Source organism: Poromitra crassiceps (assembly GCF_964638095.1).
Source record: "Poromitra crassiceps genome assembly, chromosome: 6".
NCBI lineage: Eukaryota > Metazoa > Chordata > Actinopteri > Beryciformes > Melamphaidae > Poromitra > Poromitra crassiceps.
In genome coordinates, this window is record NC_139627.1 from 36429405 (window position 1) to 36457322 (window position 27918).

At 44.5% G+C, this 27918-nt stretch overlaps 1 protein-coding gene across 3 annotated transcripts; it reads right to left on the minus strand.

Moving 5' to 3' along the window:
• Window positions 1–8726: 8726 nt before the first annotated feature.
• Window positions 8727–27660, minus strand: tfg (trafficking from ER to golgi regulator). 3 transcript variants are annotated; one of them, XM_083638472.1, is made up of 8 exons: window positions 27539–27660; window positions 23422–23623; window positions 22180–22263; window positions 18662–18808; window positions 17265–17423; window positions 16921–17067; window positions 10105–10185; window positions 8727–9972 (listed from the first exon to the last, which is right to left on the minus strand). In XM_083638472.1, exons 2-8 carry the CDS (start codon window positions 23603–23605, stop codon window positions 9551–9553), a joined length of 1224 nt encoding a protein of 407 aa, XP_083494598.1. In that variant the 5' UTR covers window positions 23606–23623; window positions 27539–27660; the 3' UTR covers window positions 8727–9550. The 3 variants fall into 3 exon arrangements, with proteins under 3 accessions (XP_083494598.1, XP_083494597.1, XP_083494596.1); XM_083638471.1 differs by having other exon boundaries at window positions 10090–10185; XM_083638470.1 differs by having other exon boundaries at window positions 8727–9975; window positions 10090–10185.
• Between the last annotated feature and the right edge of the window lie 258 nt (window positions 27661–27918).

Below are 27918 nucleotides of genomic sequence, written 5' to 3' on the forward strand. Positions count from 1 at the left end.
AAGCTATAAGCCATGACAATGATCATTGTCAGCATCGCAGCTGAACGGTTTGGAGAGGAGGAGAAGAAAAGCTCCAGAACACCATACTCAAAGAACCAAAGAGCGATGAGGATCCACAACATTAGGCAGGAGATGAAAGTGCTGAAGTCTCAGTACAAGGTGGCAGGAGAAGAGGAACGCAGTGGCCTGGCCCAGCTGATGTGCATCCTACGAAAGAAGATCAGGATCCTCCGATGGGCAGAGTGGCATCGGAGGCGGGGTCACGAAAGGGCCGAAAACGTGCTGCTTTTATTTCCAACCCCTTCAAGTTCACCAAGGAGTTGCTGGGACAGAAGCACAGTGGTTGGTCTGCTCGCAGGAAGAAATAGATCAACATCTGAAGCAGACATACAACGACCCTGCGAGAGAGAAGGAATTGGGCGAGTGCAACATCCTCATAGACCCCCCTGAACCGGAGGTGCAGTTCAACATGTCAGAACTGCAGCTAAAGGAGATCAGAGAGGTCGTCCGCAAAGCAAGGGCAAGTTCCGCTCCAGGACCAAGCAGCACCTCATACAAAGTGTACAAGAACTTTCCCAAAATCCTCCAGCATCTATGGAAGATCCTGCGAGTCTTCTGGAGAACGGGGAAGATCCCAGAAAGGTGGAGAGTGGCTGAAGGGGTGTGGATTCCAAAGGACAAAGGAAGAAAACTCCACCCAGCTAGACCAGTTCCGCATAATCTCCCTGCTGTGTGTCGAGGTGAAGATCTTCTTCAGTGCCGTTTCCAATCGGCTGTGCACCTACCTGGCCAAGAACACCTACATTGATACATCAGTCCAGAAGGGTAGCATTTCAGGGATGCCAGGCTGTCTGGAGCACACCGGTGTGGGGACACAGCTCATCAGGGAGGCCAGAGAGAACAAAGGCAACCTGTCAGTGTTATGGCTCGATCTGGCAAATGCATAATGGCTCCATGCCACACAAACTGGTACAGCTTACTCTGTCAAAACATCATGTCCCCAGCAGAATCAGAGGCCTCAAATTTTCCCCCGGGGACAATAAAGTTAATCTCATCTCTCATCTCATCACTGATTACTACTGCAACTTCAGGATAAGAGTCTCTTCAGGAGCAGTTACATCAAGCTGGCACAAGGTAGAGATCGGCATCATCACAGGGTGCACTATCTCTGTGGCACTGTTCGCCCTAGCCATGAACATGCTCACTAAGTGGACCAACGGCAACCACCCATCAGGGCATTCATGGATGACCTCACCGTCACCACAGAATCAGTTCCGTGGTGCCGGTGGATTCTACAGGGGCTGGAAAAGCTGGTGGAGTGGGCCTGGATGTGTTTCAAACCAGCCAAATCAAGATCTATGGTGCTGAGGAAAGGGAAGGTGGAGAACAAGTTCCGGTTTAACATCGCAGGCACAGTCATTCCAACCATCACAGAGAAACCAGTCAAAAGCTTAGGCAAGGTTTTTGACAGCTGTGCTGCGACCAGATATCATCCTTGTATCCGAGTCCACCAAACAAGTTTTGCTGCTGGAGCTGACGGTCCCATGGGAAGATCGCTTGGAAGAGGCCTTTGAAAGGAAGCTCTCCAAATATGCAAGAATGGTCAGCAACTGTCAGCAGGCTGGTTGGAGAGCGAGGTGTCTCACAGTGGAGGTTGGATGCAGGGGGTTCGCAGCTCGTTCCTTAACCAGAGCCTTCAGTATTTTGGGCATCGAGGGAGAGAGGAAGGGAGCCATCCGCTCGGGGTTTGTTTCTAGACAAAGACATTTTGTAAATTTTAAAGTAAAATGCATTAATCTGGTGCACTCTGAGAGCAAAATGAAGAGGCTAGTAGATATGATATAACTTGTTGCAGAACATCAATTTTGGTTTATTTGGTAAAAGTGGAACTGTATTCCTTCTGGTTTTCTTCATTCATGATTTTGTGGAAATTATTCACTAAAGAGTCTATAGTGAATGCTGCTATTAACTTGTGTTTACTTTTGCTACTAAACCAACATCAGGACATCCAAGCAAGTTCTGACAGAGAGCAATGCCATTGGACCCATTGGACAAACACATTTGCATATCTCCCAGCATGCATTGTTCCCTCCAAACCTTTGACCACCAAGTAAAGTAACCACATTAAATAAGTGGTGAGTGGAAATAATCATTAGCCTATTCTTAGTTAAACATGCAGTTTTGGAACATTCACTAAAGACAGATAAAAAAATAGACTATGACTCGACACCCTAAGTCAGGGGTGGGCAACTATTTTTCATGGGGGGCCACATGAGAAATCCAGATTGTTGCCCGGGGCCAAACAAATATTGTCATGCCGTAATGGATGGGCAACTTTGATGATAGAGAGGGCCACAAAAAAAGTCCTCGCTACCAGATTTTGGTGAGGGCTGAACGGCGCCAGCACGAAAAAATTGGGGCATTTGAAGCCAGGTTTAGAGGAATAACTAATTTTAAATTAACAGTTGTGATGTCATTATTCAGTCTTAACCACCAATATTTGATCCTTTTCTCACTCACTCCTATGTCACCACACTCTCCCTGCAGGGCTTGAAATTAACTTTTTTCACCACCTGCCAATATGGCTGCTAGATTTTAAAGTTACCAGCCAATTAGAATTTCCACTATCCGAAATGTTTTTCTTGAAATAAACCAGAATATGAGTGGGTTAATTTAAGCATAAGTATCAGTAAGTGGCCGGGATTCTCAAAGCCTGTGTTGAGGGTCACACGAACATGCACTCTTGAAGCTAAATAAATCCAAAACCAACAAGTTAATTATTTAAATTTCTACCTCAATGTAGAACAGCCATTTCTTACACATGAGATTACTTTTGGCCTTTTAGTCATAAAGATTATTGAAAGATATTCCATATTCCAGACTGAAATGCTATAACAGAAGAATATTGGCCAGAATGACATGAACATTTGGACACTTATTCAGCGGGTATCTTGCATGTTGCGTTCAGGTGCACTGTAAAAAAAAAAAAAAAAAACCCTTTTTTTGCAATTCCATCGCGGGCCACACAGGGGGCCGTATGTTGCCCATGTGTGCTTTATAGTAACGTTCAGTCATAACTCATTTATAATTAAGCCCATAGTTAATGAACTAATCATGTACAAAACACACACAGTCACATATTTTATATACTGTATATGTTGTAAGCCTAATTTTTGCCATCACAGCTGCTTTTTACATGTATCGGATAATACAGGCTAATATACAAGGTGTCCCAAGCTCTGAGTCATTATAAACTCAATTAGCTACAGAAGCTAATGTTCACATTCAGTCCTTGTATATTTCTCTCATGTGTTCATCATTCCTTTTCTCCTCTGTGTGTGTGTGATTGAGAAATGAGATGCAGGTGGTGTTCATCCTAATTGGCCTGGTCAGGTGTCAGATTGCTGCTGGCTGATTGGCTGGTGGAGAGCATTTAAGCCAGCTGATGCCATCCTGTCTCCCCTTGCTCTCCTCATTCCCAACGATGATGGCTGCTGTGCTGACTGCTGTGTTCTGTCAGGTAGGAACTGTGTGTAGACCTACTTTAGTAGTTCTGCAGAACTTTATTAAGATGTGTCTTTATCTTGGTAGACCTGTGCAGTCTAAACTGTAAATAGTTACCTTCCAGATCTACACTTTTGTACACTGTAAATAACACTTACCCAAGTAGCAGAAAGTAGGGGGAGAAGCCCTTTAGTTTTTTGTAACATTTTCTGATGTTTATTTTGTAGGAGCTTATAGGTAAGAGCTGTGTCTCTTATTTAATCCATTTTCTTTTCTTAGGTAAATTTAAGGTTGGGGATTAGTTTGATTGGTTAGTTGTGTTGGGGCCATGCTGTGCTCTGAAACTAAACCTGCTACTTGTGAACTTGTGATGGTGGTTTGGCTGATCATCCTTGGGAGTGGGAAGAGTGGGGGCACTTTTGTGTTGCGGTCCCGTTCCCCGAGGCCGGTTCCTAACATAATTGGGGGCTCATCCGCTTTTCTCGTTCGTCAGCACGTCGTCTGAGTATATATATTTTATATGTTTGTCTGGTGGGCAGTCTTTGTGCAGGTGGTAAATGGTGTGCATGGAGCTGAGGAAGCTCATGGTGGTAAAGCTGGTGGAGATGTTTGTTGGAGGAGGAGCCGGTCAGAGGGGACCAGTAAGACTGCCCCCACTCTTCCCACTCCCAAGGATGATCAGCCAAACCACCATCACAAGTTCACAAGTAGCAGGTTTAGTTTCAGAGCACAGCATGGCCCCAACAACAAACTAATCCCCAACCTTAAACTTACATAAGAAAAGGATGGATTAAATAAGACAGCTCTCACCTATAAGCTCCTACAAAATAAACATGAGAAAATGTTACAAAAAACTAAAGGGCTTCTCCCTCCTACTTTCTTGGGTAAGATGTTAGTGTACAAAAGTGTAGAGCTGGAAGTAGCTATTTGGTTTAGACTGCACAGGTCCACCAAGATAACACATCTTCAAGTTCTGAAGAACTATAGGCCTACACAGTTCCTACCTGACAGAACACAGCAAAGAGTCAACAGAGAGCCATCATAGTTGGCAGTACAATGAGTGGACTGTTAGTTCAATTACACACTGAGGAAAGGAATGATGTGAACACATGCAACAGACTTAAACGTTTAAATGGGATAGCTTTTGAATGATAGCCCCAAACTTTTATTTCACCAACTTCCTGTGTCTGCACTGTTAAATGGGTTGATGCCATCCCTTGCAGTCATTGCCACCGATGATGGCTGCTCTGCTGACTCTTTGTGCTGTCAGGTAGGCACTGTGTGTAGGCCTACTTTGGTAGTTCTTTAGAACTTGACGATCTGTCCTTCTCTAGGTAGACTTGTGCAGTCGAAACTGTAAATAGCTACCTACCTTCCAAATCTATACTTTTTTTTTTTACACTAAATAACTCTTACCCAAGTAGTAGGAGGGAGAAGCCCTTTAGTTTTGTAACATTCTCATGTTTATTTTGTAGGAGCTTATAGGTGAGAGCTGTGTCTATTTATTTTTTTATCCATCCTTTTCTTAGGTAAGTTTAAGGTTGGCGATTAGTTTGATTTGTTGATGTTGGGGCCATGCTGTGCTCTGAAACTAAACCTGCTACTTGTGAACTTGTGATGGTGGTTTGGCTGATCATCTTTGGGAGTGGGAAGAGTGGGGGCACTTTTGTGTTGCCGTCCCCTTCCCCGAGGCCGGTTCCTAACATAATTAGGGGGTCGCCCGCTTTTCTCGTTCGTCAGCACGTCGTCTGAGTATATATATATTTTATATGTTTGTCTGGTGGGCAGTCTTTGTGCAGGTGGTAAATGGTGTGCATGGAGCTGAGGAAGCTCATGGTGGTAAAGCTGGTGGAGATGTTTGTTGGAGGAGGAGGATTAAATAAGAGACGCAGCTCTTACCTATAAGCTCCTACAAAATAAACATCAGAAAATGTTACAAAAAACTAAAGGGCTTCTCCCCCTACTTTCTGCTACTTGGGTAAGTGTTATTTACAGTGTACAAAAGTGTAGATCTGGAAGGTAACTATTTACAGTTTAGACTGCACAGGTCTACCAAGATAAAGACACATCTTAATAAAGTTCTGCAGAACTACTAAAGTAGGTCTACACACAGTTCCTACCTGACAGAACACAGCAGTCAGCACAGCAGCCATCATCGTTGGGAATGAGGAGAGCAAGGGGCGACAGGATGGCATCAGCTGGCTTAAATGCTCTCCACCAGCCAATCAGCCAGCAGCAATCTGACACCTGACCAGGCCAATTAGGATGAACACCACCTGCATCTCATTTCTCAATCACACACACACAGAGGAGGAAAGGAATGATGAACACATGAGAGAAATATACAAGGACTGAATGTGAACATTAGCTTCTGTAGCTAATTGAGTTTATAATGACTCAGAGCTTGGGACACCTTGTATATTAGCCTGTATTATCCCATACATGTAAAAGGCAGCTGTGATGGCAAAAATTAGGCTTACAACATATACAGTATATAAAATATGTGACTGTGTGTGTGCTTTGTACATGATTAGTTCATTAACTATGGGCTTAATTATAAATGAGTTATGACTGAACGTTACTATAAAGCACACATGGGCAACATACGGCCCCCCTGTGTGGCGGGTATGTGTTAGAGGGTACACACAGGAAAATACTGTCACAGAGGACTAAGAGATGATTTACCATCTAAGGCAGGGGTGGGCAACTATTTTTCATGGGGGGCCACATGAGAAACCCAGATTGTTGCCGGGGGCCGAACAAATATTGTCATGCCGTAACCCATGGATGGGCAACTTTGATGATAGAGAGGGCCACAAAAAAATGTCCTCGCTACCAGATTTTGCTGAGGGCTGAACTTTGAAATTTGGGGCATTTGAAGCCAGGTTTAGAGGAATAACTCATTTTAAATTAACAATTGTGATGTCATTATTCAGTCTTAACCACCAATATTTGATCCTTTTCCTCACTCACTCCTATGTCACCACCTGCTCTCCCTGCAGGGCTTGAAATTAACTTTTTTCACCACCTGCCAATATGCCTGCTAGATTTTAAAGTTACCAGCCAATTAGAATTTCCACTAGCCAAAATGTTTTTCTTGAAATAAACCAGAATATGAGTGGGTTAATTTAAGCATAAGTATCAGTAAGTGGCCCGGGATTCTCAAAGCCTGTGTTGAGGGTCACACAAGAACAAAAATGCACTCTTGAAGCTAAATAAATCCAAAACCAACAAGTTAATTATTTAAATTTCTACTTCAATGTAGAACAGTCATTTCTTACACATGAGATTACTTTTAGCCTTTTAGTCATAAATATTATTGAAAGATATTCCATATTTCAGACTGAAATGCTATAACAGAAGAGTATTTCCCAGAATGACATGAACATTTGGACACTTATTCAGCGGGTATATTGCATGTTGCGTTCAAGTGCACTGTAAAAAAATAAAAGTAAAAAATAAATCTTTTTTTGCAATTCCATCGCGGGCCACACAGGGGGCGCCCGCGGGCCGCATGTTGCCCATGTATGCCCTAAGTGATACACACATGTTATGTAAGGGATAATGTATATTGAGGCGGTGATTACGGGGGAAATAATGACCGACAGGTGGATTGAGCCCGACGCGGCAGCGGAGGGCTTAATCGTTCACCTGAAGGTCATTATTTCCCAGTAATCACCGCCTCAATATACATTATCCCGCTTAGAACACGGCCTACAACTAAATCATTCAATAATCTGACAAAAATAATTATTCAAATAGATTTTTTAATAGCGTTTTCAACGACAAAGCGGTTTCATTCGTAATTGGCACACAAGACACCACAGCTGCAACTGGTTGGCCTAATTAGTAGTGTCTTGCTGACAAAAAGCTCTTATCAACTGATTAATCCAGGTGTGGCAGAGCAGCGGTCAGTTGTCGAGAAATAATGACCGGTGAATATTGTTGATTGACCAATCAGAATCGAGTATTCAAGAGAGCCGTGTTCTAAGAGAGTGGTATATAATACCCCTCACACTAATATCCGTTTTAGTGTAGAATGGTTAGTTCCTTCACTTCCTTGCTCTGCTCTCCCCTAGAGTGCAACGGACAAACAACCATGTCCAACCCTGTATGCAGCGTGCGGGGAAAAGGGAAAAGGAGGGGGCGCCTGGCGGTTTGTGTTTGTTTGTTGTTGTTTTGTGAGGGCTACAGAGTGCCCTAGCCGAACTGGCGCCCCAGGCAGGAGGCTGTTTCGCCTGTAGGGTGAGCCGGCCCTCAACAACTATCGTTTATATGTCAACACAAAATAAAAAAGAATCTGGCCATTAGGGGTTGCACGTGCAGCCAGTGCACCAACATACAATCGCTTATGGGGATGACTATTGGTGCTTTCACAAAAATATTTACACAATGAGTTTTTTGATAATCATCAGTAATGTGGAGATAATACATTACAGTACAATAATACACAAATCTGTTCACACTTGACAGCCATCCGGATGCCCTCTAGATAACTGCTGAATTCCAGGCATGTGTGAAAGTGGCTACAGACTAAGTGGGTAAAGACAAATAATATAACTACTACTATAAAACAGTCTGGTAAGTTCAGAAAATGACATCACATCATGTAGCTAAATAGTTTTTTAAATCCAACAAACTATGTTACATTCTGATGCCATGATAAAACACTTGCTTATAGTATTATACATTTATTTTTTCTAAATTCTGAATATTATTTTGAAAAACAGTCAATAGTCTGGAAACACAAATATTTTTCCATACTCTTCCTTTTTGCATACTTTTCCAGAACTGGAAAATACTAAAATAAAATTCCATACTTGCGTAGGAACCCCAAGTACAGTCCAGTCTAGACTACAGTTAGACAAATAGATGGTTGGCACAGATGATACACTGAGGGCTAATACTAGACACACTTCTCTAAATTAGCTTTAATAAAACCCTGTGCGTACAGTTCTTCTTACTTCTTGTGACCACACGCTCCCTTGCCACACGTCCCAGCCAACCACAACCCTCGGTCAGGAAAACAAATAGGAATACCAACATTACCACGGTTTTCCAAATTTGGGTGGGGGAGAAAGGGCAGGGGGAAGCCAGAGACATGAACTCAGAAACCACAATGCGAGGGAAAGAGAGAGCATACATACCACAGAGAGAGAGGGAGAAGAGAGCCAAGAACAACACAATATCAAAACAAATGATACAGGACTCCAAACTGGGTCTCAATCTTTTATTAGGTTCCAGAGAAAATGTTAGTTTATACATAAACAACTAATATCACTTAAAGGTGGAATTTCCATATATTAGTAAAAACCAGTGATTAAAGAGAAAAAAAGAGCGAGAGAAATAGCAATAAGCCATACTGGAGGTGATCTAACAGGCTAAACATTTTAGGATCCTTCTTGATGCCCGGGATCTACGCCTCCCATGAGCCATCACTCCACTAGTGTTTCCAACATGGAGCAGTTTCATTGACAAAGCATTAATACCGACATGGTGAACTTGATTAAACAAAAATAAAAAGGGGTAAGAATTTATTTAGTGTCTTATAAACGTGTCTATAGATGCTCAGCAAACCCAACGTGGCTGTTAGATGCTTCATGTATCAACCTGAACTCATGTATGATAGGAGATGTAGAATATGGATGTTGATTTCACGAGTCAAATGAACCTTTTCCATTCAAAGAACGATGAAGAAGAGTTCGTACAACAGCCTGTTTTGGTCTCCCAGGTGTGTGCATACAGACTGATTACATCTTCACAATGACGTACACAAGAGGACAGTGGACGGTGGTGGTGGAAGGAGAGGGGGGAAAAAGTGAGACACCAGGGCCAGAACAGAGTGGTGTGTTGGAGAGACAGCATACGAACATAGACCATCGGACTGGGGGGTTGCTTGTTTCATATTTGGACTTGATATTTGTATGATTGGGGGGGGGGGGATTAGCACACCCTGTTTACCGCACCCGCTCCAAACAAGAGCTGGAGCCACACAAGGGGTAGGGTTTGGGTGTGTGTGAGGATCAGTAACATTCCCTATCCTCTTTTACCGGTATCCAGGGCCTGGCTGAGTGTAGCCCTGGCCGTAAGTGGGACGGTTGCGGGCGTACGGGTTAGCGGCCCCTGGTGGAGGGGTGCTGCCTGGAGGCGGGGTGTATCCCGGGCGGGGCTGGTACGCCGGGCCAGGCTGGGAGCCGGGGGCCAGGCTGTAGTTGGCAGGCTGGGAGGCCTGGGAGGTATAGTTTTGGGGAGGGAAGGCTCCTGGAGGATACTGCTGAGCTCCCTGAGGTGGAGGGGGCTGCTGCTGCTGTCCACCCTGGAAGCCCTGGGCAGGGGCCGGGCCGGGGGCGGGAGCCTGGGAGGAGGGGGCCGGGTAGTTCTGGTACTGCTGCTGTTGCTGCTGTGGCTGTTGCTGCTGTTGCTGCTGTGGCGGGCCGGGCTGGGGGGCTCCGGGCTGAGTGCTGTATCCTGCTGAGACACACAGGAAAGGAGAGTGTTTCTTTAATTCACTTTAGGAAATAAAAGGCAATTGACTTCACTACACAGCAACTAGTACTTTGTTATGTGACCATTCTTTCTTCTTACCAGGGTACTGCATACCGTAATGCTGCTGCTGCTGGGGGGCAGCTGGTTGCTGAGGGGGATATCCTCCTGGAGCCTGGTACTGCTGGTACACCTGACCTGAAGAGGCACATGGACAAAATATATACATTATATGTATATATTTTAAGACTAGTCTAGCATTATTAAAATGAGTCACTCCACAGTACGGTATATAACATGCCTATACATAAACAGGCACCTGTGGATCTGGACAGAAAAAGACACAAATGCCTCAATAGAAACAGCTGCAACCACTTTCACAAAACCATTTGTTCCTAAAAGCCTTGTGCCCAGACAGAGCTCTTAATGGCACATTACACTGAGACGTGGAGCTCCAAGCTAAACAGAGCAGCACACACAGGTGCCAGAGCAGACAGAAACACACGCACCAAAACACTGCTTTTTTTAACACTCGGGCGTGATCATTCTTGCTCTGTCGTAGAGACACATAAGGTGATAGATATGCACACATCACTGACCCTCATAACCCAGGTAAATGTGACTGAATCAGCACCTCTCTACACAAACAGGCCTGTGCGTCTGCAGACGGCCACTTCCTTCTGTGCTTTTATGAACTATGGCTTCACCATTCCACACTGCCTATGTGCAGATGTGGAGGACGGTCCCCATCATCCACACAACTACAACCTCGTCTCAATCATGTGCCCTGAATAGCAAGACTTCAATGGCCTGTGAAAATTAAGGGACCGTAGTCTGGAACATTAAAACGAGCCACGTTTGATTTGCGCTGGCACTAATCAATATTGCCTGACATAGCAACACCATTGTGGCTCTTTCTTGTGTTCCGAAAACATGGAATGTCTTTTTTTTACTGGCTGACAAAGTTTTCCAATGGGTCTCTGCATGTTCAACAAACATGCAAAGACTTGGCAAAGCAGCACTTTGCATTAACAGTCAAGGACTGAATCTCACTTCCAAATCTCCTGCCTGGCATGAGAAGTGGGCACCAAGAGTAAAGGCCTAATGAAAGAAGGCCACACTGGGCTTCCCTGCTTTTTCAACTGCCAGTAAAACCACAGTGTTGGTTTTCCACTCTTTGAGAGCGCTGATAATGGGGCGCTTTACAACTCCTGAGAGTTTGGGCAGAGCAAGGCTAAGGCCTGCAGGGAGACAATGAGCGCCTGCTGAATTCTTCTGCACTGATGTCAGAAAGCATCAATTCAACATAAAGGTTGGTACTTGCCCCAGGCTCTAAAGATCAGCAATGACCACACATTGTTGAGAAAATCCTTATTTTGCATCTATTGGTTCGCACATAGATCATCATTGCTAGATATGTACAGCCGCAACCAGTGCGATGATACCATTTAATGTCATGGTGGAAATTAGGGATGTACAATATAGTGGCGATCATATCGGTATCAGCTGATGTTAGTCTTTTTTTATATGGGTATCGGTCCGATGAGCAAAATAACAGCAATGTTAATATTGGTTATTGAAGGGAACTGGCGGGAATATCGTCCTGCTGGTGAAGCTCCCACTGTCAGGTGAAAAGAAGCGGCTGGCAACTGCGCATGTATCGGAGGAAGCATGGTGCTAGTCTCGGCTCTCCCCAGACCGGCAGAGGGTAGAGCAGCGACCGGGGCAGCAGGGGGGGAAATTGACCAAGTACAAATGGGGAGAAAAAAGGGGGGGAAATCATTAAAAAAAAAGAGAGTAAAAAATAAAAAGTGAAGCCAGGGAAATGTATTTTACATTGACACATAAAAACATCTATAGTCTCAGCATCTAAGGCACAACACAGTCAGAACAAACAAACAAAAGCTGACATGAAAATGTACTGCTGGCAGACTATCGGACATTTGTTAAGATTACAGTGGGAGAATGTCTGGGGGACAGAAGTCGCTGAAACACTTGACAACTGAATACTTAGGTAGAAACCGTGTAACTTTGCTGTGCATTGGTATAGGTAATGTGACTGTGTAGTGTGCAGTAACTTCACTGTGCATTGGTATAGGTAATGTGACTGTGTAGTGTGCAGTAACTTCACTGTGCATTGGTATAGGTAATGTGACTGTAGTGTGCAGTAACTTCACTGTGCATTGGTATAGGTAATGTGACTGTGTAGTGTGCAGTAACTTCACTGTGCATTGGTATAGGTAATGATGTGACCGTGTGCAGTAACTTCACTGTGCATTGGTAGAGGTAATGATGTGACCGTGTAGTGTGCAGTAACTTCACTGTGCATTGGTAGAGGTAATGATGTGACCGTGTAGTGTGCAGTAACTTCACTGTGCATTGGTAGAGGTAATGATGTGACCGTGTGGCGTGCAGTAACTTCAATGTGCATTGGTAGAGGTAATGATGTGGCAACCATCTGTTAGGCCGCTGACCACAGCTCTAACAGGAACACCAGGGGCTTGGTTGTGTGCGAAGGCATGCGTGTGAAATTGGCTGCTTCAGCTGGGTCCCCCTGGTCTGCTATCCATCAGGCATGTTATGCAAGAGTGATGGAAGGATGCGCTGGCCTGGGGACTTCCTTTCCCTCCAGTGCAGCCAAGACGCCGGACCTCAGCCTGCTCAGGGGGACAGAGAAATGACGGGGGGCTCCACGGAGAAACACGCAGTCGACACATTGCTTCAGGAGCAGAGAAAAACCAAGTGGGGGAAAGTGATGGGCTATTTGACTGTAATTCCGCTGACCTCTAAGGGGCCGTGTCTGTCGACATATGGTTTTTTCAGCTGCCAGCGCCTTTCAGCAGTTCATTTTCACTCCTCTACCCAGCACAGCGCCTGGCGTTTCAGCACTCTCGGCAGCTAGCATTTTCTTTTTTTTTAATCAAAGTATATTTTCAATTTTCAAAGTAAAAACATGGCATTACAAGAAAGAATGAACTGAAGATTGGGCTCGTTGCAGCAAGTTGCATATGGGCCACTTTTAAAAAGTCTGTGTGAACAGCCACACAAAAAAATCAGATGTGAGCATCAAGTCAGATTCAAGCACTAAGGATGGCTGTGTGAACGTAGCCTATGTCATCCCCTTGGACTAAGTCAACTCAAACTAAACCTTATGCACAGGGCTTGTAACCTCGACCAAGCCAAACCACAAACTGCCAGTTTGAGGAAGGCAGTCAAACCACAGCCAAAGTGTGCTGGTGGTTTTTGGCGATGCAGGCATGGCTACGGGTCAGCGAAGCGACTGCTCTGGGGTGCAGGTTACAGCTCTCACATGGTGAAAGCAGAGAGCTCTTCTACAGTCTGCTCAAGTGGCCTGGCCTCCGCATCCAGCTGGGCCAAACCACAAGCTCGAGTCCATCCAAGACATCCAATGCAAGGTGGTCAACAGCAGGGCAGCGTTGCCTCTGCTGCTGCACCTGTCCGGGCCTCTCTTCATAAGAAACAAGCCTGGGAAGACCCTGATGTCAAAAAGAGAAGCTTGGATAGAGAGAATAGACATGCAAGAGTAACATGGAAACATATACCCCCCCCCCCAAACTGGATTCCAGATAGGATCGAGTAGGGCTGTCACTTTTTTCCCAAAATAAAGTTCGAACGAACTTTAATTGCCCGCAAAATGTTCAAATATATTCAAAGTTTTTTGGTTAATTACTTTTTTCTTCTTTTTTTTTGCAGGCCAGGCCACCGGGCATCGGCCCGACGTACCCGATTATGCAGTCCGCACCTGCCGGTTACATCGTATAAATATATATAATATAATATAAAATATTAAAAGAATATTTAAAAAAAATCCTCAGCTGTCATGGTCCAGTCAGTCAGCTCCTCTCCACTGCTGTGTTAGCTTGGACGCTCACAGTCACAACACTGCCACACAAACTTGGCTGCATCCAACTCGAGACAACTTTTCAGACCCTGGAGACAATCTTTCTCAGAAGAGACTAACGCGACAAATCTGGAGACCTTTTCTGACATGGGATTAACATTACCAGCAAGCAGCAGTTGGTTAATTTTGGTTAATTAAAAAAAAAAAAAAAAAAAAAAAAATCGAACAGGTCAATTATACATTCGAACATGCCCTCCTCCCCCACATTCGAAGTTAAATTCGAATTTCGAATAAAAAGTGACAGCCCTAGTACAGAGATAGTGAAGTGAAATAAGTGTTGTTTGTTTTCACTCCAATACTGCACTGTATGGCTGAACCCTGGTCCATTTATCTGCCTCGCCTGGCTGAGCGGAGACAAGCTGTTCTCCGTGAGGCTTTGGCTTTCACATATCCGTGTTAGAGAGAACACACAGGGGAGCGCCGCGATAACGCCTCGCCTTATTTAGATGAATGTGTAAACAAGAGGATCCATGGGCTTAGCAGTGGTGATTAGGATTCCTCTGTGCTGAGACGGTGGGGCTCATTTCTCATTCGAAACCTGTCGAGTTGCTGTAACAGCAGGAAGGCCTTTGCCAAGACAAGGGAACAGCATGCCAGTTAAGTAGATGCTGTCAATTGTAAACCTGTAAACTGCAAACATCTGGCAACATGCTAATCTGTTAATGAAGTCAGTATTATCTTTATTAACTCTTTGCCTTATCCTCACTGTTATTTATTTTTTATTCTAATGTTGTATTTTTTCCACATTCCTCTCTATTTTCTCTATCATATCAATATACTTTATTGATAGAAATATATTTTTTCCATTTCATTAAAGCAGCTACGAGCAAGATTTTCGATTGTTATTAAACAGTATAATTATAATATTGATGCATCATATCTTACCTATAATAGTAGCTGAGACCAAAGCCGTGTGAATCGGAGATTGGTCTCTTGATGATTATAGAGTCTGTGTCTGTCTACCGGTGGGCCGGATAAACCCGGAAGTGAAACGAAACAGTTTACGGCAGCTGCCTGCCTTCAACCATTTCGCTCTGCCTAGCAACAGACCATAAACATGGAGAACGCCATGCAGGGGCTTGCTACTCTAGCGAACATCTCTCGTTATATTCTAACAGTTTGTTTGGAAGTAATTTTGTTATTTTGTGGTTATGGCCGAAGTGGCTGCCGCAAACCGTTTCATTTCACTTCCTGATCTGCCCCGGCCGCAGACAGACTAATCGTCAAGACAACACTGGCCGATTCACTCGGGGTTCAAGCGAGACTACTCGGCGTTGGTCTCGTCTACTATTAGAGGTAAGATGTGATGCATCGATATTAAATTTAGACTGTTTAATAACAATCGAAAATATTATTCGTAGCTGCTTTAAATCTAATATAAAACTATGGTTACCTTGGCTGGATGTAGGCCAGTGTGAGGTGAGTAGCAGTCTACATTATATAAGAGCACATGTGTTCTAGCCTATAGTCAGTCAAGCTCTGAATCACACATGAAAATGTCATTGTTTCAAGAGTGGGCAAACTCATAATTGACAGGAAATTCTATCTCACAGTGGAAAGCGGACAGACTGAGCACGTGTAGGCACACTATTACATTCAATAAAAGAGAACTGACTGCATGTGGCTGCATGTGTTTCTCGAGCGAACGCTTCAGTCGTAGTCACGAAGAAAAGGAGAGGGCGTCTGTATGTGTCAAAGAGAGGTGTGAGTGCCTGGCAACAGTAAAGAGTGGATTCAACTCATGTGTGAACAATATAAAAATAGCATTTTGTAAGTGCGTATGACTCCAGACAAATCTTCACATGAAACCAAAAGACATTAAATTATGATGACACTGACTGACCCTTATGAAGAGGGGAATAGTGGAGAAACACATCTGGGTGCTGGACTGTGACATATATTGAAAGAATAAATACTACTGGGAGTGAATACTCCAAAAACATGCCAGATTAACCAATCAAAGCATTCCAGCGATAAAAACTACCATGAGATCCATTTCCGCTCAGATAATGGCACCCTACCGTAGTGTTATTAGATACAAAGCAGACCTGCACTTTGGGAGAAGAAAGACATTGAAAATCAGTGGTTTAAGGGCAGATTATTCCAGCGTCCTCGCTTAATAGAGGGTGAAATTTTAGTGAGGCACGTTTGGTAGCAATTTGAGAAGTACATCCCCACAAACACCAGCAGCAGTGTAAAAGAAAAGGTGCTAAACCACCCACACCGCTGGGCCTCCCACTCCCTGTGCTCATAAAGACATTATGCCCTTGTAGTACACACTTTCTTATAGGGACACGTCCCTGCCTCTGTCTGTGTGTGTGTGTGTGTGTGTGTGTGTGTGTGTGTGTGTGTGTGTGTGTGTGTGTGTGTTATTCACCTTATTCTTTGCCCATACAAGGATGCTTCTGCATGATATCATTTCGTAATCGTCTTTCCGGCTTTAGACACGGAAGTAGATTACGCCTGCCGTAGTCATTCTTAGACTTGCCAAAAAGCTTGTTTTCAAGCTAAAAAACCCCAAACTGTTTTAAAGTTTTAATATTTTTCGGGTGAGAATGTAACATATATGTGACCAGTTTATCAGAATAAGCCTATTTGGAAATCTTTAACGAGCAGCGAGGACCGGGAGCGCTGGCTGGGCTGATCTGTCAAACCCTACTGTAGGCTACTGGCAGTGAGAAAACACTGTCGACGTGCTTTTGTAACTAACGTTAAATGCCGACCGGGTACAGCCATCGGCTCCTCGCAGCAGTAACGCTATGAACATGTCACTGAAGTTGGCCGCAGTGTAGCTTCTGAATGTTGTCAAACTTCATTCATATGATGTTTTGTTTTGAAATTGGCTGCCAACTAGCACTGAACCGGAAGAACAAATACGTTGCTTCGAACGCGGAAGAGAGGAAAAAGTGGGCGTGGTGAATAAGGTGAATATGTGGTGTGTGCATATCTGGGCATACTAGAGGATACAGCAGCTGTGCGCGTGTGTGTGTGTGTGTGTGTGTGTGTCTCACCATCCATGGCCGCTGGGGGTCCCTGCTGTACTCCTGCATAGGGAGCCTGTGGTTGGGAGGGCACTCCTGGCTGGGGCGCTACAGACGAGGAGGAGGCAATGCTGTCGGGGGTTCCCGAGCGCTCTTCAGCTGCAACCCCGGGGGGAGCTACTCAGACGGCGCACATAGAGACACATTATGTAGATATGAAGAAAAACAAACACTAGCCTATTCTATCTTTATAATAATTGATTCGAATTTTTTAAACCGTTATATCTTCCCTACAGAGGAAGATAATAGCAAAAACGACTTGGATCAAATAATGAATGATGGTAGAGGGTAGGGTACAGGGTAGCGTGCAGTACCTGGGGCCTGGTCCTCGCTCAGGCCGAACGCGGAGATGACGTTCTTGTTGACCTCATCCTGGTTCTTCAGAGGGTCGAAGGCTGACATGCTGGCTGCGCTGACCGGGGTGGCCTGCTTCACTACCGGGTCTGCCGCCATCACACGTCCATCCATTGATTCTGCAGAGCCGAGAGAGACGGACATCTTTAAACAGAGGTAAGCAGACAAACTAAATCAACAGAAATGGATGTAAGCAGAGAACAAGTGAGTGGCAACATGGTAGTGTACGCATACAATGATTGGCTCGAAATTTGAGAGACTATCGATGGGGTTTTCAGTGTGAAACATTGCAATAAAATAACTAAAGGCTATGTCTACATTAGGCCATTTTGTATGGATTCACGCTTTGTTTGTACCAATTGTCCACACTGCCCCTATTGTTTCGAGCCCCAAAAACAAAGGCTCCGGACCCCATCTGCCTACGCCATCTTTGTTTGTAAAATCCATGGTTGTGTGGAAGTGTGGATGGTGGACGGGAGGAAAACAGACCTTTGGAATTCTCCCTGTATATTCCATTGCAGCTACATATTTCAAATTCTGAAATAGGGGTGTTGTCGGGATTATATGGGCTGCCCACAAAGTCAACGAGGACGGAGATTCTTCAAGTCAAGCAGTCGTGTGCATATTTTAACAGTAGATTACTTTGAGAAAGGAGCATCGGCAAACAAACCATTCATTTAATGCAGTCTCTCTCTCGCTCTCTCACCAGGCTGCCGCTGTCAAATGAAATTCTTATGCACACTAAACAGCCAGCTTTGTGTGCGTGAGTGATCATGTGGCAGGAGAGCTGGGATGGATGGAGATCTTTTCTGTGAGAAGGTGCTCTGTGGACAGAGATCATTTATTCTGCTCCGTTCATGCAAACGCCATAGTGAGAATGTAGCCTTAGACTCTTCTATTTGTCTCTGAAAAACAAATCCACCTGTTTGCGTCAGCCTCAGATCCCCCACTAAACAAGTGTTATTTGTTAAGGGCACCATGAAATCTCCATCGGGGGTCTTTAGAGACATAGCAGTTTGGCAGGATCCAGACGTAGATACATATGTATGTCTGGTGCACAACTCTTGAAAAGTGGTTAAGGGCCGCCCCCTAAGACCAAAACAAAATGCGTGACAGACATATGAGTTGGCCAACCACGGGCAGCGGTTCCATAACCGCCCAGCCCACATGAGACTAGAGACATAGAGGTTTAAGATGATCTTAAACCTCTGGATCAAGCAATATATCTCTATATGTATATGATAAAGTCTAGCAAAAGAGTTTTGAAAACCAGACAAACAAATAGGGAAAGCAAGTGTGTGTGTGTGTGTGTGTGTGTGTGTGTGTGTGTGTGTGTGTGTGTGTGTGTGTACAGTACCACTGTGTGGTGCTGTAGCAGCCAGGCCAGGCTCTGTGGGGGGCTCCAGGCTATCCAGGAGGCTGTTTACTTTGTTCCTGAGCTCAATGAGCTCCCTGCGCAGGTACTTCACCTGACTGGACTCCAAGGGCCGCGGTTGACCATTCACTGGAGATGACAGAAGAGAGAGAGAGAAGGCTGAGCATTCACTGGAGATGACAGAAGAGAGAGAGAGAAGGCTGAGCATTCACTGGAGATGACAGAAGAGAGAGAGAGAAGGCTGAGCATTCACTGGAGATGACAGAAGAGAGAGAGAGAAGGCTGAGCATTCACTGGAGATGACAGAAGAGAGAGAGAGAAGGTTGACCATTCACTGGAGATGACAGAAGAGAGAGAGAGAGAAGGCTGAGCATTCACTGGAGATGACAGAAGAAAGAGAGAGAGAGAAGGCTGAGCATTCACTGGAGATGACAGAAGAGAGAGAGAGAAGGCTGAGCATTCACTGGAGATGACAGAAGAAAGAGAGAGAGAGAAGGCTGAGCATTCACTGGAGATGACAGGAGAGAGAGGGAGAGAAGGCTGAGCATTCACTGGAGATGACAGAAGAGAGATAGAGAAGGCTGAGCATTCACTGGAGATGACAGAAGAAAGAGAGAGAGAGAAGGTTGACCATTCACTGGAGATGACAGAAGAAAGAGAGATAGAGAAGGCTGAGCATTCACTGGAGATGACAGAAGAGAGATAGAGAAGGCTGAGCATTCACTGGAGATGACAGGAGAGAGAGAGAGAGAAGGTTGACCATACACTGGAGATGACAGGAGAGAGAGAGAAGGCTGAGCATTCACTGGAGATGACAGGAGAGAGAGGGAGAGAAGGCTGAGCATTCACTGGAGATGACAGAAGAAAGAGAGAGAGAAGGCTGAGCATTCACTGGAGATGACAGAAGAAAGAGAGAGAAATGTGAAAGTGTGCAAATCATCCTTGTTATTTGTTGGGAGAGTGCAACTGAGCCAAGTGAAACATTTCAACATCTCCAAACAGCAGCCTCCCCCTGTAACGTTTGACCTCCAGGAATGTGATGAATAGAACTTGAGCCCTGATCACTTTAACAGAAGACACAGATCCCTCAGTCCTTACATTTATTAATGTCTGTGTATATTTCTGAATAGGAATCTTATTCATTGTGATTACTTCCCATTTGTGATGACAGAGCCTTGACCCTGAACTTCTGGTTGACACAGAATATATCATGGTCTAGGACTGAGTTAAATAAGTGAGCTCTTTGATGCACTGAGAATATCTGGGTCTGATTGCACAGGAACATGTCAATAGCCAGCAGGTCCCAAACCAGACCAGTAGGGACAGTATATAAATTATGATTGGAGTCAGATTTACACTCATTGGTGCTCTGACCTCAGGTGACCATAAATATGGCAAGCAAACCAAGCTGCATTAGCTCATCATTGGGTGAGGGAACAATAGCTCTCTGTGACATACAGTACTGTACATGGCAGCTGCATAATGTCAAACAAATCAACTCAAATCTGTATTATATGCACAGTGGCTTACCTACTATAGGGTATGACTGGAATTTCTGCAGCTCATCAAACTAGCAAAAGCTAGTAGTTCTGAAAACTGAATATCTGTGTGTGTCATGAATGAGGGATTTGCCCCATCACCATTATGTTTCTTAATGGTATAGTAAAACTAGACCTTGACCATTGACCACCAAAATCGAATCAGTTCATCCTGAGCCCAAGTGGACGTTTGAGCCAAATTTGAAGAAATTCCCTCAAAGAGTTACTGAGATATCACAGATATCACTTAACGAGCATGGGATGGACGTACATACGTACGGATGTACAGACAACCCAAAGACATCATGCCTCCAGAATATCAGATCCACGTGAGGTCATCATGACACATGCTGGAGCACTCAGCCCTAAATGGCAAGAAGTCAAAAGTCGAGTAAAAAAGAAAAGATAAAGACTGAGGGATGGAGAATGCAACAGTGGACTAATTGGCAACAGAGACAGGAAGCTACATCATGTTATCATTGCAGATTCAATAGTGTGCGACGCGTGTATGCATAGAAAACACTACTCCATAGCTGACATAAAGACCCATTGACAGACAACTTCATCCAAAGCATATTATGGGAATTGGCAACTAAGGTACAATGACACCTGTAAGAAGCTTGAATCGTCACCTTAGTTATAACACAGCCTCGTGCTACGTACAGTCAGGTCCATAAATATTTGGACATTGACAACATTTTCATCATTTTGGCTGTGTACACCACCACAATGGATTTTGACATCATCAGACACTGGGTTTGGTCCCTGGTGATGCTCTGCCAAGCCAAATGCTTCAGAACTCACTGGACGGGGCTTCACAGTGCAGATGGACAATGACTCGAAGCATACTGCGAAAGCAACCAAAGAGTTTTTTAAGGCAAAGATGTGGAATGTTTTGCAATGGCCAAGTCAATTACCCGACCTGAATCCAATTGAGCATGCGTTTCACTTGCTGAAGACAAAACTGAAGGGAAAATGCTCCAAGAACAAGCAGGAAGTGAAGGACAGGCAGGTGCAGTGGAGACCTGGCAGAGCATCACCAGGGATGAAACCCAGTGTCTGGTGATGTATATGGGTTTCAGACCTCAGGCAGTCATTGACTGCAAAGGATTTGCAACCAAGTATTAAAAGTGACAATTTGATTTACGATTATGTTAGTTTGTCCAATTACTTTTGGTCCCTTAAAAAGGGGTGGGGGTAGGGGGTACATGTAAAAATTATTGTAATTCCTACACTGTTCACATGATTTGGATGTAAATACCCTAAAATTAAAGCTGAAAGTCTGCACTTAAAGCACATCTTGATTGGTTCATTTCAAATCCATTGTGGTGGTGTACACTACAGAGCCAAAATGATGACAATTGTGTCAATGTCCAAATATTTATGGACCCGATTATAGAAATGCTACTGATGCATAATTTGTGCCAGTTACACTGGTTCCTGCTCTCCATTTTAAATATTATATTATAATTCAGTCCCTAAGGAGGGTAGGGGCTGAAAGATCGTTTTCAATATAACACACCTGAAACCAGATGACTACAGCACTACTGGTTGACTATGTGCATTGCCCTAGGACTTGGCTGGGCTGGCACATATTTAAAACAGAGAGCAGGAACCAGTATAACTGGCACAAATGATGTATGTATCTATTTGCATGTATCTATTTGCCTGTCACACTGTTTGTCTGCTGAGCCAACAGTAAGACGCACAAATTCCATACAGTATTAGTCAGGAGGGAGCGGAGACAACCGTCAGCTGGACAGAGGAGCTGAGGGTTGTTGCGTCAGACACTGCCCTCCAGTGATAGGTTGCTGTAAATGAATTCTCATTCACAACAGTGGACGATAAACATGCTATTCTACAGCTTTATCATGATTAAATTATGATATTTCTCATAGCACTATTCACTAGCCAGGGTATGTGTGTCTATAAGGACAGGAAGGAAATGCTTTAATGTCTTACCAAACAAAGTGAGTTTGAGTATTCTACTGCACTGGATGGCGAAGGAGAGGTCAGAGCTGTCGAAGATAGTGATGAGGTCATCATCTACAAAAAGGGAGAAGAGAGAACAGATGAGACACTGTGTAGAGCAGATGATCTCTGCTGAAGCTAAAGATTTGAGATCATGAGGACAGGAGCTTATTGTCTCTTATTGGGATTATATGGTTAATACATGAGTGAACACTAGTTTATGATAAGCAAATCAAAACTTTGCCTGAGAAAAACGCATCCTAAACACTGACACTTACCCTCAAAACATATCTAGACACTGACACTTTTTACCCACAAAACCTTTTATCGTCAACTATTTTTAATAATCGATTAATCGTTTATACTAATATTTAAGAAAATTATCTCATTCCAGCTTCTTGTGAATAGGTTTCTTTAGTCTTCTATGACAGTAATCGGATTATCTTTTGGTTGTGGACTATTGGTCAGGACAAAAGACGACATTTGGGGACGTCATCTTGGGCTTTGGGGGGAAAAGTGATTGCCATTTTTCACCATTTTGTGACATTTTATAGACCAAACGACTAATCGATTAGTCGAGGAAATAAATCAACAGATTAAATGATACTGAAAATAATCGTTAGTTGCAGCCCTAGAAACTGGAGATCTGCCTTGGTCCCTCCCCCGCCTCCTCCTCCCGCGTTCCCCCTGCACCCTCCCACCTCTCCTTCTCTGTTCTCTCCTCCTCTCCCCCTGCACCCCTTCCCCTGCACCCTCCCACCTCTCCTTCTCTGTTCTCTCCTCCTCTCTGTCCTCTCTGGGGGGGGGGGGGGATGTGGGATGCTCCCCCTGCTTCTCTACCCTGGCTCTCCCTCCCCTGCATCCCCATCTCTCCTTCTCTCCTCCTCCACATTCCTATCTTCTCCCCACCTCCCCCCTCTCCTCCGTCTCTCCTCCGTCGCTCCTTCCCCACCTCCTATACCCTCCCCACCCCATCACTCTCTCACATTCCCCCTGCTCTTCTCCCTTCTCCTGCGCTCTCCTCTGCTCTCCCCTCATTCCTATATTTTCTATATTATCAATTGTTCAAATGTTATCTTTATTCTGTATATTCATGTTACTGTTGTGTCAGCTAGAATTAGCTAGACATACTTTCTGTGAAGCCCTCTGAGACATGCTTGTGAATTAGGGCTATATAAATAAACTTGACTTGACTTGACTTGTCCTTGACCCAGGTCTGCTGTCCTGACTCACCTTCATCCTTGTATTTGATGGTGACTTCGTCGTTGCTCTGCAGCTTGCCTCTGAAGACACGCTGCATCATCAGCACCAGTTCATCATAGGTGATGTCCTCATTATGGATGGGGATGCGTCTGATGTCATCGCCCAACTGGGCTTTGATGATCAGCTTCCCGCTCAGGTCCAGCTGGCCGTTCATGGTGCCGCCCGACCTATTCTGCTCCCACCGATTAACGGGATCAGAGGAAAAATTACTTTAAAAACAACAAACTAAGCAACATGCTATTGCTTCATGCATGTTTGTGTTTGGCTCAGATTCCCTTCGCTCTTTCTCGATATACTGTCAATTAATGGCTATTCCTATTTCATGAAGTATGACAAAAGAGCACTGGTAGGTTTTGACTACCTTTGACCGTATTCTGATTACACAAGAAACTGCTTTCCTGAATGACTGCTCCACACGGTAAACTTTATTTAAGCAGGCAACAAGTTGGCTAAACCATGAACTGAACTGAACAACCATGAACTGAACCGGGAGAGGTTATTCACCTTGGTGTGGTCAACAGCAGATTTTGAGTGTTGTCACTAAAGGCTCCAAGTCAAAACGACTTGAAGAATCATGGCAAAACAAGAGGAGCGTCACATTTTCTCCTTTATCAGGTACAATTGACATACAAGAGTTCTTATAAACACATGTTTCTCTTTCCCTGGTTCTCTGGTTGAAATTTCCCTGGTTATGTAGATGTAAAGTACACTTTACTCGACTTTCACACAGACAGGACGCTGAACGTACGTAACTAGTAGAACTTAAGCTTGAAGCAGGCACAAGCTGAACTGACGCCTAACCGTTCACACAAGAAGCCTTCTCGTTTCCTCTCAGCGCCTCCTCGGCGCGCCTTGAACCTGCCCACAACTCTCATTGACTTCATGCCTGGCAGCTTCATGCATCACGCTTGAAAAATAGGCATGAATCCTGAATGATCGCTTGAAGGCGTGAGCATGGCTTCGGCGTGGCTTCAGCGTGACACGCACGCCGGTGGTCTGAACGGCTTCGCCTGTTAACAAGGACGCCTAAATGAAACTTGTGGGTTCAGCGTTGCTTCGGTGTATAGTGTGAACAGGGGCTTGCTGTTGCCACTTGTTTTTATGAATATGCAAGAGCCGGGGAAGAGGCTACAGTGGAGAAATGTCACACACACACACACACACACACACACACACACACAACAATACTGTAGCTGGTATGATAATAATGTGGCTGTACAATTAACAACCACATTCTGGTTATTATGTTGAAATAAGCAGCTAATTGACTGAGGTTTAATGCCTTGCTCAATGGCACAATCTCACCACCCTGGAGAGCAAATAGCGTGGCGCAGCCTGGCATGGCACACAATTGTTCAACTGTGCAGCAGCCGAGCAGAGTATGCTCGGCTGTGGGCGAGGCCGGGCTGAGCGTGCGAGCTGCGTCTATGAGTCCGCAAAGCGGGCGAGACCTCAAGGGAAAACCAGTGAGGTATGGTAGAAATGAGCGATGAGGAGGAGGGGGACGAGGACCGGTAGGCTAGAAGGATTTGAAGTAGCAGACAATGTTTTGGGTCACAACACAAGCTCAGTCTAACCATGGGGTTATGGCCCAAGGGTACTTGAGCATTGCCCCATTGATCAAGTCCATCACCTTTAATCAAGGCTGATTCACAGCAAAGAACAGTTGGAAACTACATACATACGTACAATACATAGAGGCCATTTACACCTGGCATTAACATGCGTTTTCTGCCATCAGATTGCAATCCGATTGTATTTTATCACTTGAAAGTACAGGTGTAAACACCCCCAAAACGCATTGAAGAAGGATTGCAATCTGATCGGCCAAACCACCTCCGGAGGTGGTCAGGGACGCATTATGACAACATTTAACACAAGTGTAAATGCAATGCGTCCTCTCAAAACGCATTCAGCAACTACCATACGGAAATACACCGCACCGGTGTGTGCCCTCATCTCGCCGCTGTGTCAAATGCGCACACACACAGGCAGCCTGTCACCGGACCGGCTAAAAATTCTCTTCCCCCCCCCCCCCGCTCCGCTTTTGCACAACACTCTCTTTCTGCTAGGTAGCGTTGCTTCAAAGTTTTGCTGCGGAGGTTTTGCCACGGCTTATCGAACCCTTTCTCCCTCATTTTCCTTTCATTTTCCGCTCCTTTTCCAAAGGAGAAGTGTTGATATAAAAGAGAAATTATGCTCTCAATTGTATAACGTTGTAATTTAGGATGTTACCTGAACGCAACACAGGTGGTTACAGCCAATGACATGCACGGAAAACGTATGTATGTGTGTGTGTCTCGGACCCAGTGTCAAACAGCTCCATGGGAGAATAACCTACAGAGAAAACTGCTATATCGACACGTCTGAAAAACTACTTCATGAGAGCGCAAAAGCTTTTTGCAATATTTGGGAGGTTTTTCGAAATTTACGTGTTTGCATTACCCGATTTTTATTGCGATATTTAGATTTTGCGCATTTCTGAGGGTAATGGAAACACGGCTTACAGACAGGCCAAGGACAAGAACAAGAAAAGTGGCAGGGGCAGATAGCAACGTGTCCTTTTTATAAAGAAATAGATGCAGTGCTGCGTGATCGGCCATCGTTTTGTCCAGGTGAAGGGGACGTTCACTGTGCATTTGAGCTTAACAATAACCTCTATTTCCCTGTGCATGTATGCAAACATGCATGCACACGTTCAGGGGGCGCGCGCGTGATGACGTTCGAGCTGGAGAGCAATCGGATTGCAATCTGTTCACCCAAAACGCATGTTAGTGCCAGGTGTAAATGGAATCAGGCTGAAGTGATAAAATACAATCGGATTGCAATCTGATGGCAGAAAACGCATGTTAATGCCAGGTGTAAATGGCCTCATAGATGCCTGTTACAATGATGCCATACAGTTTCCCTCTGCTCCCAAAGTCTAAGGTTCAAATATCATCCTGTGAGGTGGCAAAGGCTATTCAGATCTCCTTACAGACTTTGACCCAACACACCAACGCATTTGATAAGGGGGGAAAAGCTCCCACATGTGCTGAGTGAACCTATGATTAATGAAAACAATGTGATGTGATCAGTGAAGGGGGAATAACGTCATAGGAATATTAAGAGTTACAGAGGTGACAATGTGGACCTACCGCATTTGGGCCATTTGGTATGCAGTTTGAAATCTGCACATGTTAAATTGTATCTCATACCTCTACTGTATATAGTCTCTGTGTTTAAAAAAAATAATCGTTGGACTTTTTGAGTCAGCAGTTGGGTGAACCTTTTCAGGGGATGTGCTAGTTTGGACAATATAATCTGAGCTGTGAATCCAATTCTAGGCAAACTGTCGTTAGTCCTTGCCAGATGAATAATTGGCTGGATATGCTAGGAATTGTGTGGCTATAATTTAGCTAACGTTTAGCAAAACATCTAAACGAGGACAGAAACAAACGTATTTCTATGGCAAAGACGGTCACCCCATTTAAGCTAACTTACATCAAAGGTTGACAATAACAAAAGAAGGAACGTTATAGCGTTAGAATCGTAATCGAACGTAAATTAGTTTAAATGCAGAGTCATCCGTCAGTGGCGCATACAATTGCAATCCTGCAATCCAGAGAATGGCCAAACGCGTTCGCTGGGCCGTTTCACCACAGTGTCACTGACCACGACTGTAAACGATGCATGCCAGTTGTCCACTGGGCCATGAGTTTCTGCTAAATAATCAACACAATTTCACTTTTTACACAAGCCAGTTACGTTAACATTATGTGGAGCTTTGATGGGCATTCAGAGGCTAACCAGCTAAAGCCGTAGTATATAACTTGAATATTAGCTAACGTTAATGTATCAATTTCACTTCACCTGGGATTTCAATAAAAGAACAACATAAAGCCATTTACTTCATAGAAATCATTCCCGACACCTGTTCGGACGAGCTAGTAGCTGCCTCAGCCTCCCTGCGTAGCAGACATAACGTTAGCCAGTAGCTAAGGCTAACTGCTAGCTAGCTGCATAACAGTCAAGCAGCGATACCACAAAGACTCAAAAACAAATGATACGAAATTGCGAGGTTCCAAACCTCGACAGATCCTCTCACCTGAATCAGACGACTTGACCACGCTGTTTTACAGGTTTCCCCGACACCGTCAAAGCAAATCTGTTAGCTAGCTAGACCATCAGGAACAGGAAGTGTCCCGACTGCCGACTGTCAACGTCAACCATTACGTGGCATTCATTGTGCGCAGCCGCAGACCATTTGGTAACCTCGCGTCACCAGGCTCTTCCATTGGTATATGATGCGCTCATCTTTATATTAAAAGATAAATTCAAACACTTGGAGCACGAATAATGTATATTTCTATTCTATCTATTCTATTTTACATTTCCATTAATTTATATAGTGATATGGCAGGCACCTGCTGGCTTTGTGGTACTGCCTAAGCCTGCATGCATGAGTAGACCATATAGAAACATAAA

Bases quoted from the DNA above. Each gene is read 5' to 3' on its own strand.
- tfg (XM_083638470.1), bottom strand. From the start codon at position 23,605: ATGAACGGCCAGCTGGACCTGAGCGGGAAGCTGATCATCAAAGCCCAG. The intron at 22,264-23,421 runs GTGAGTCAGGAC...CCCTTTTTGTAG, and splicing joins CATCAAATACAAGGATGAAG to ATGATGACCTCATCACTATC. The intron at 18,809-22,179 runs GTAAGACATTAA...TGTCATCTCCAG, and splicing joins ACTCAAACTCACTTTGTTTG to TGAATGGTCAACCGCGGCCC.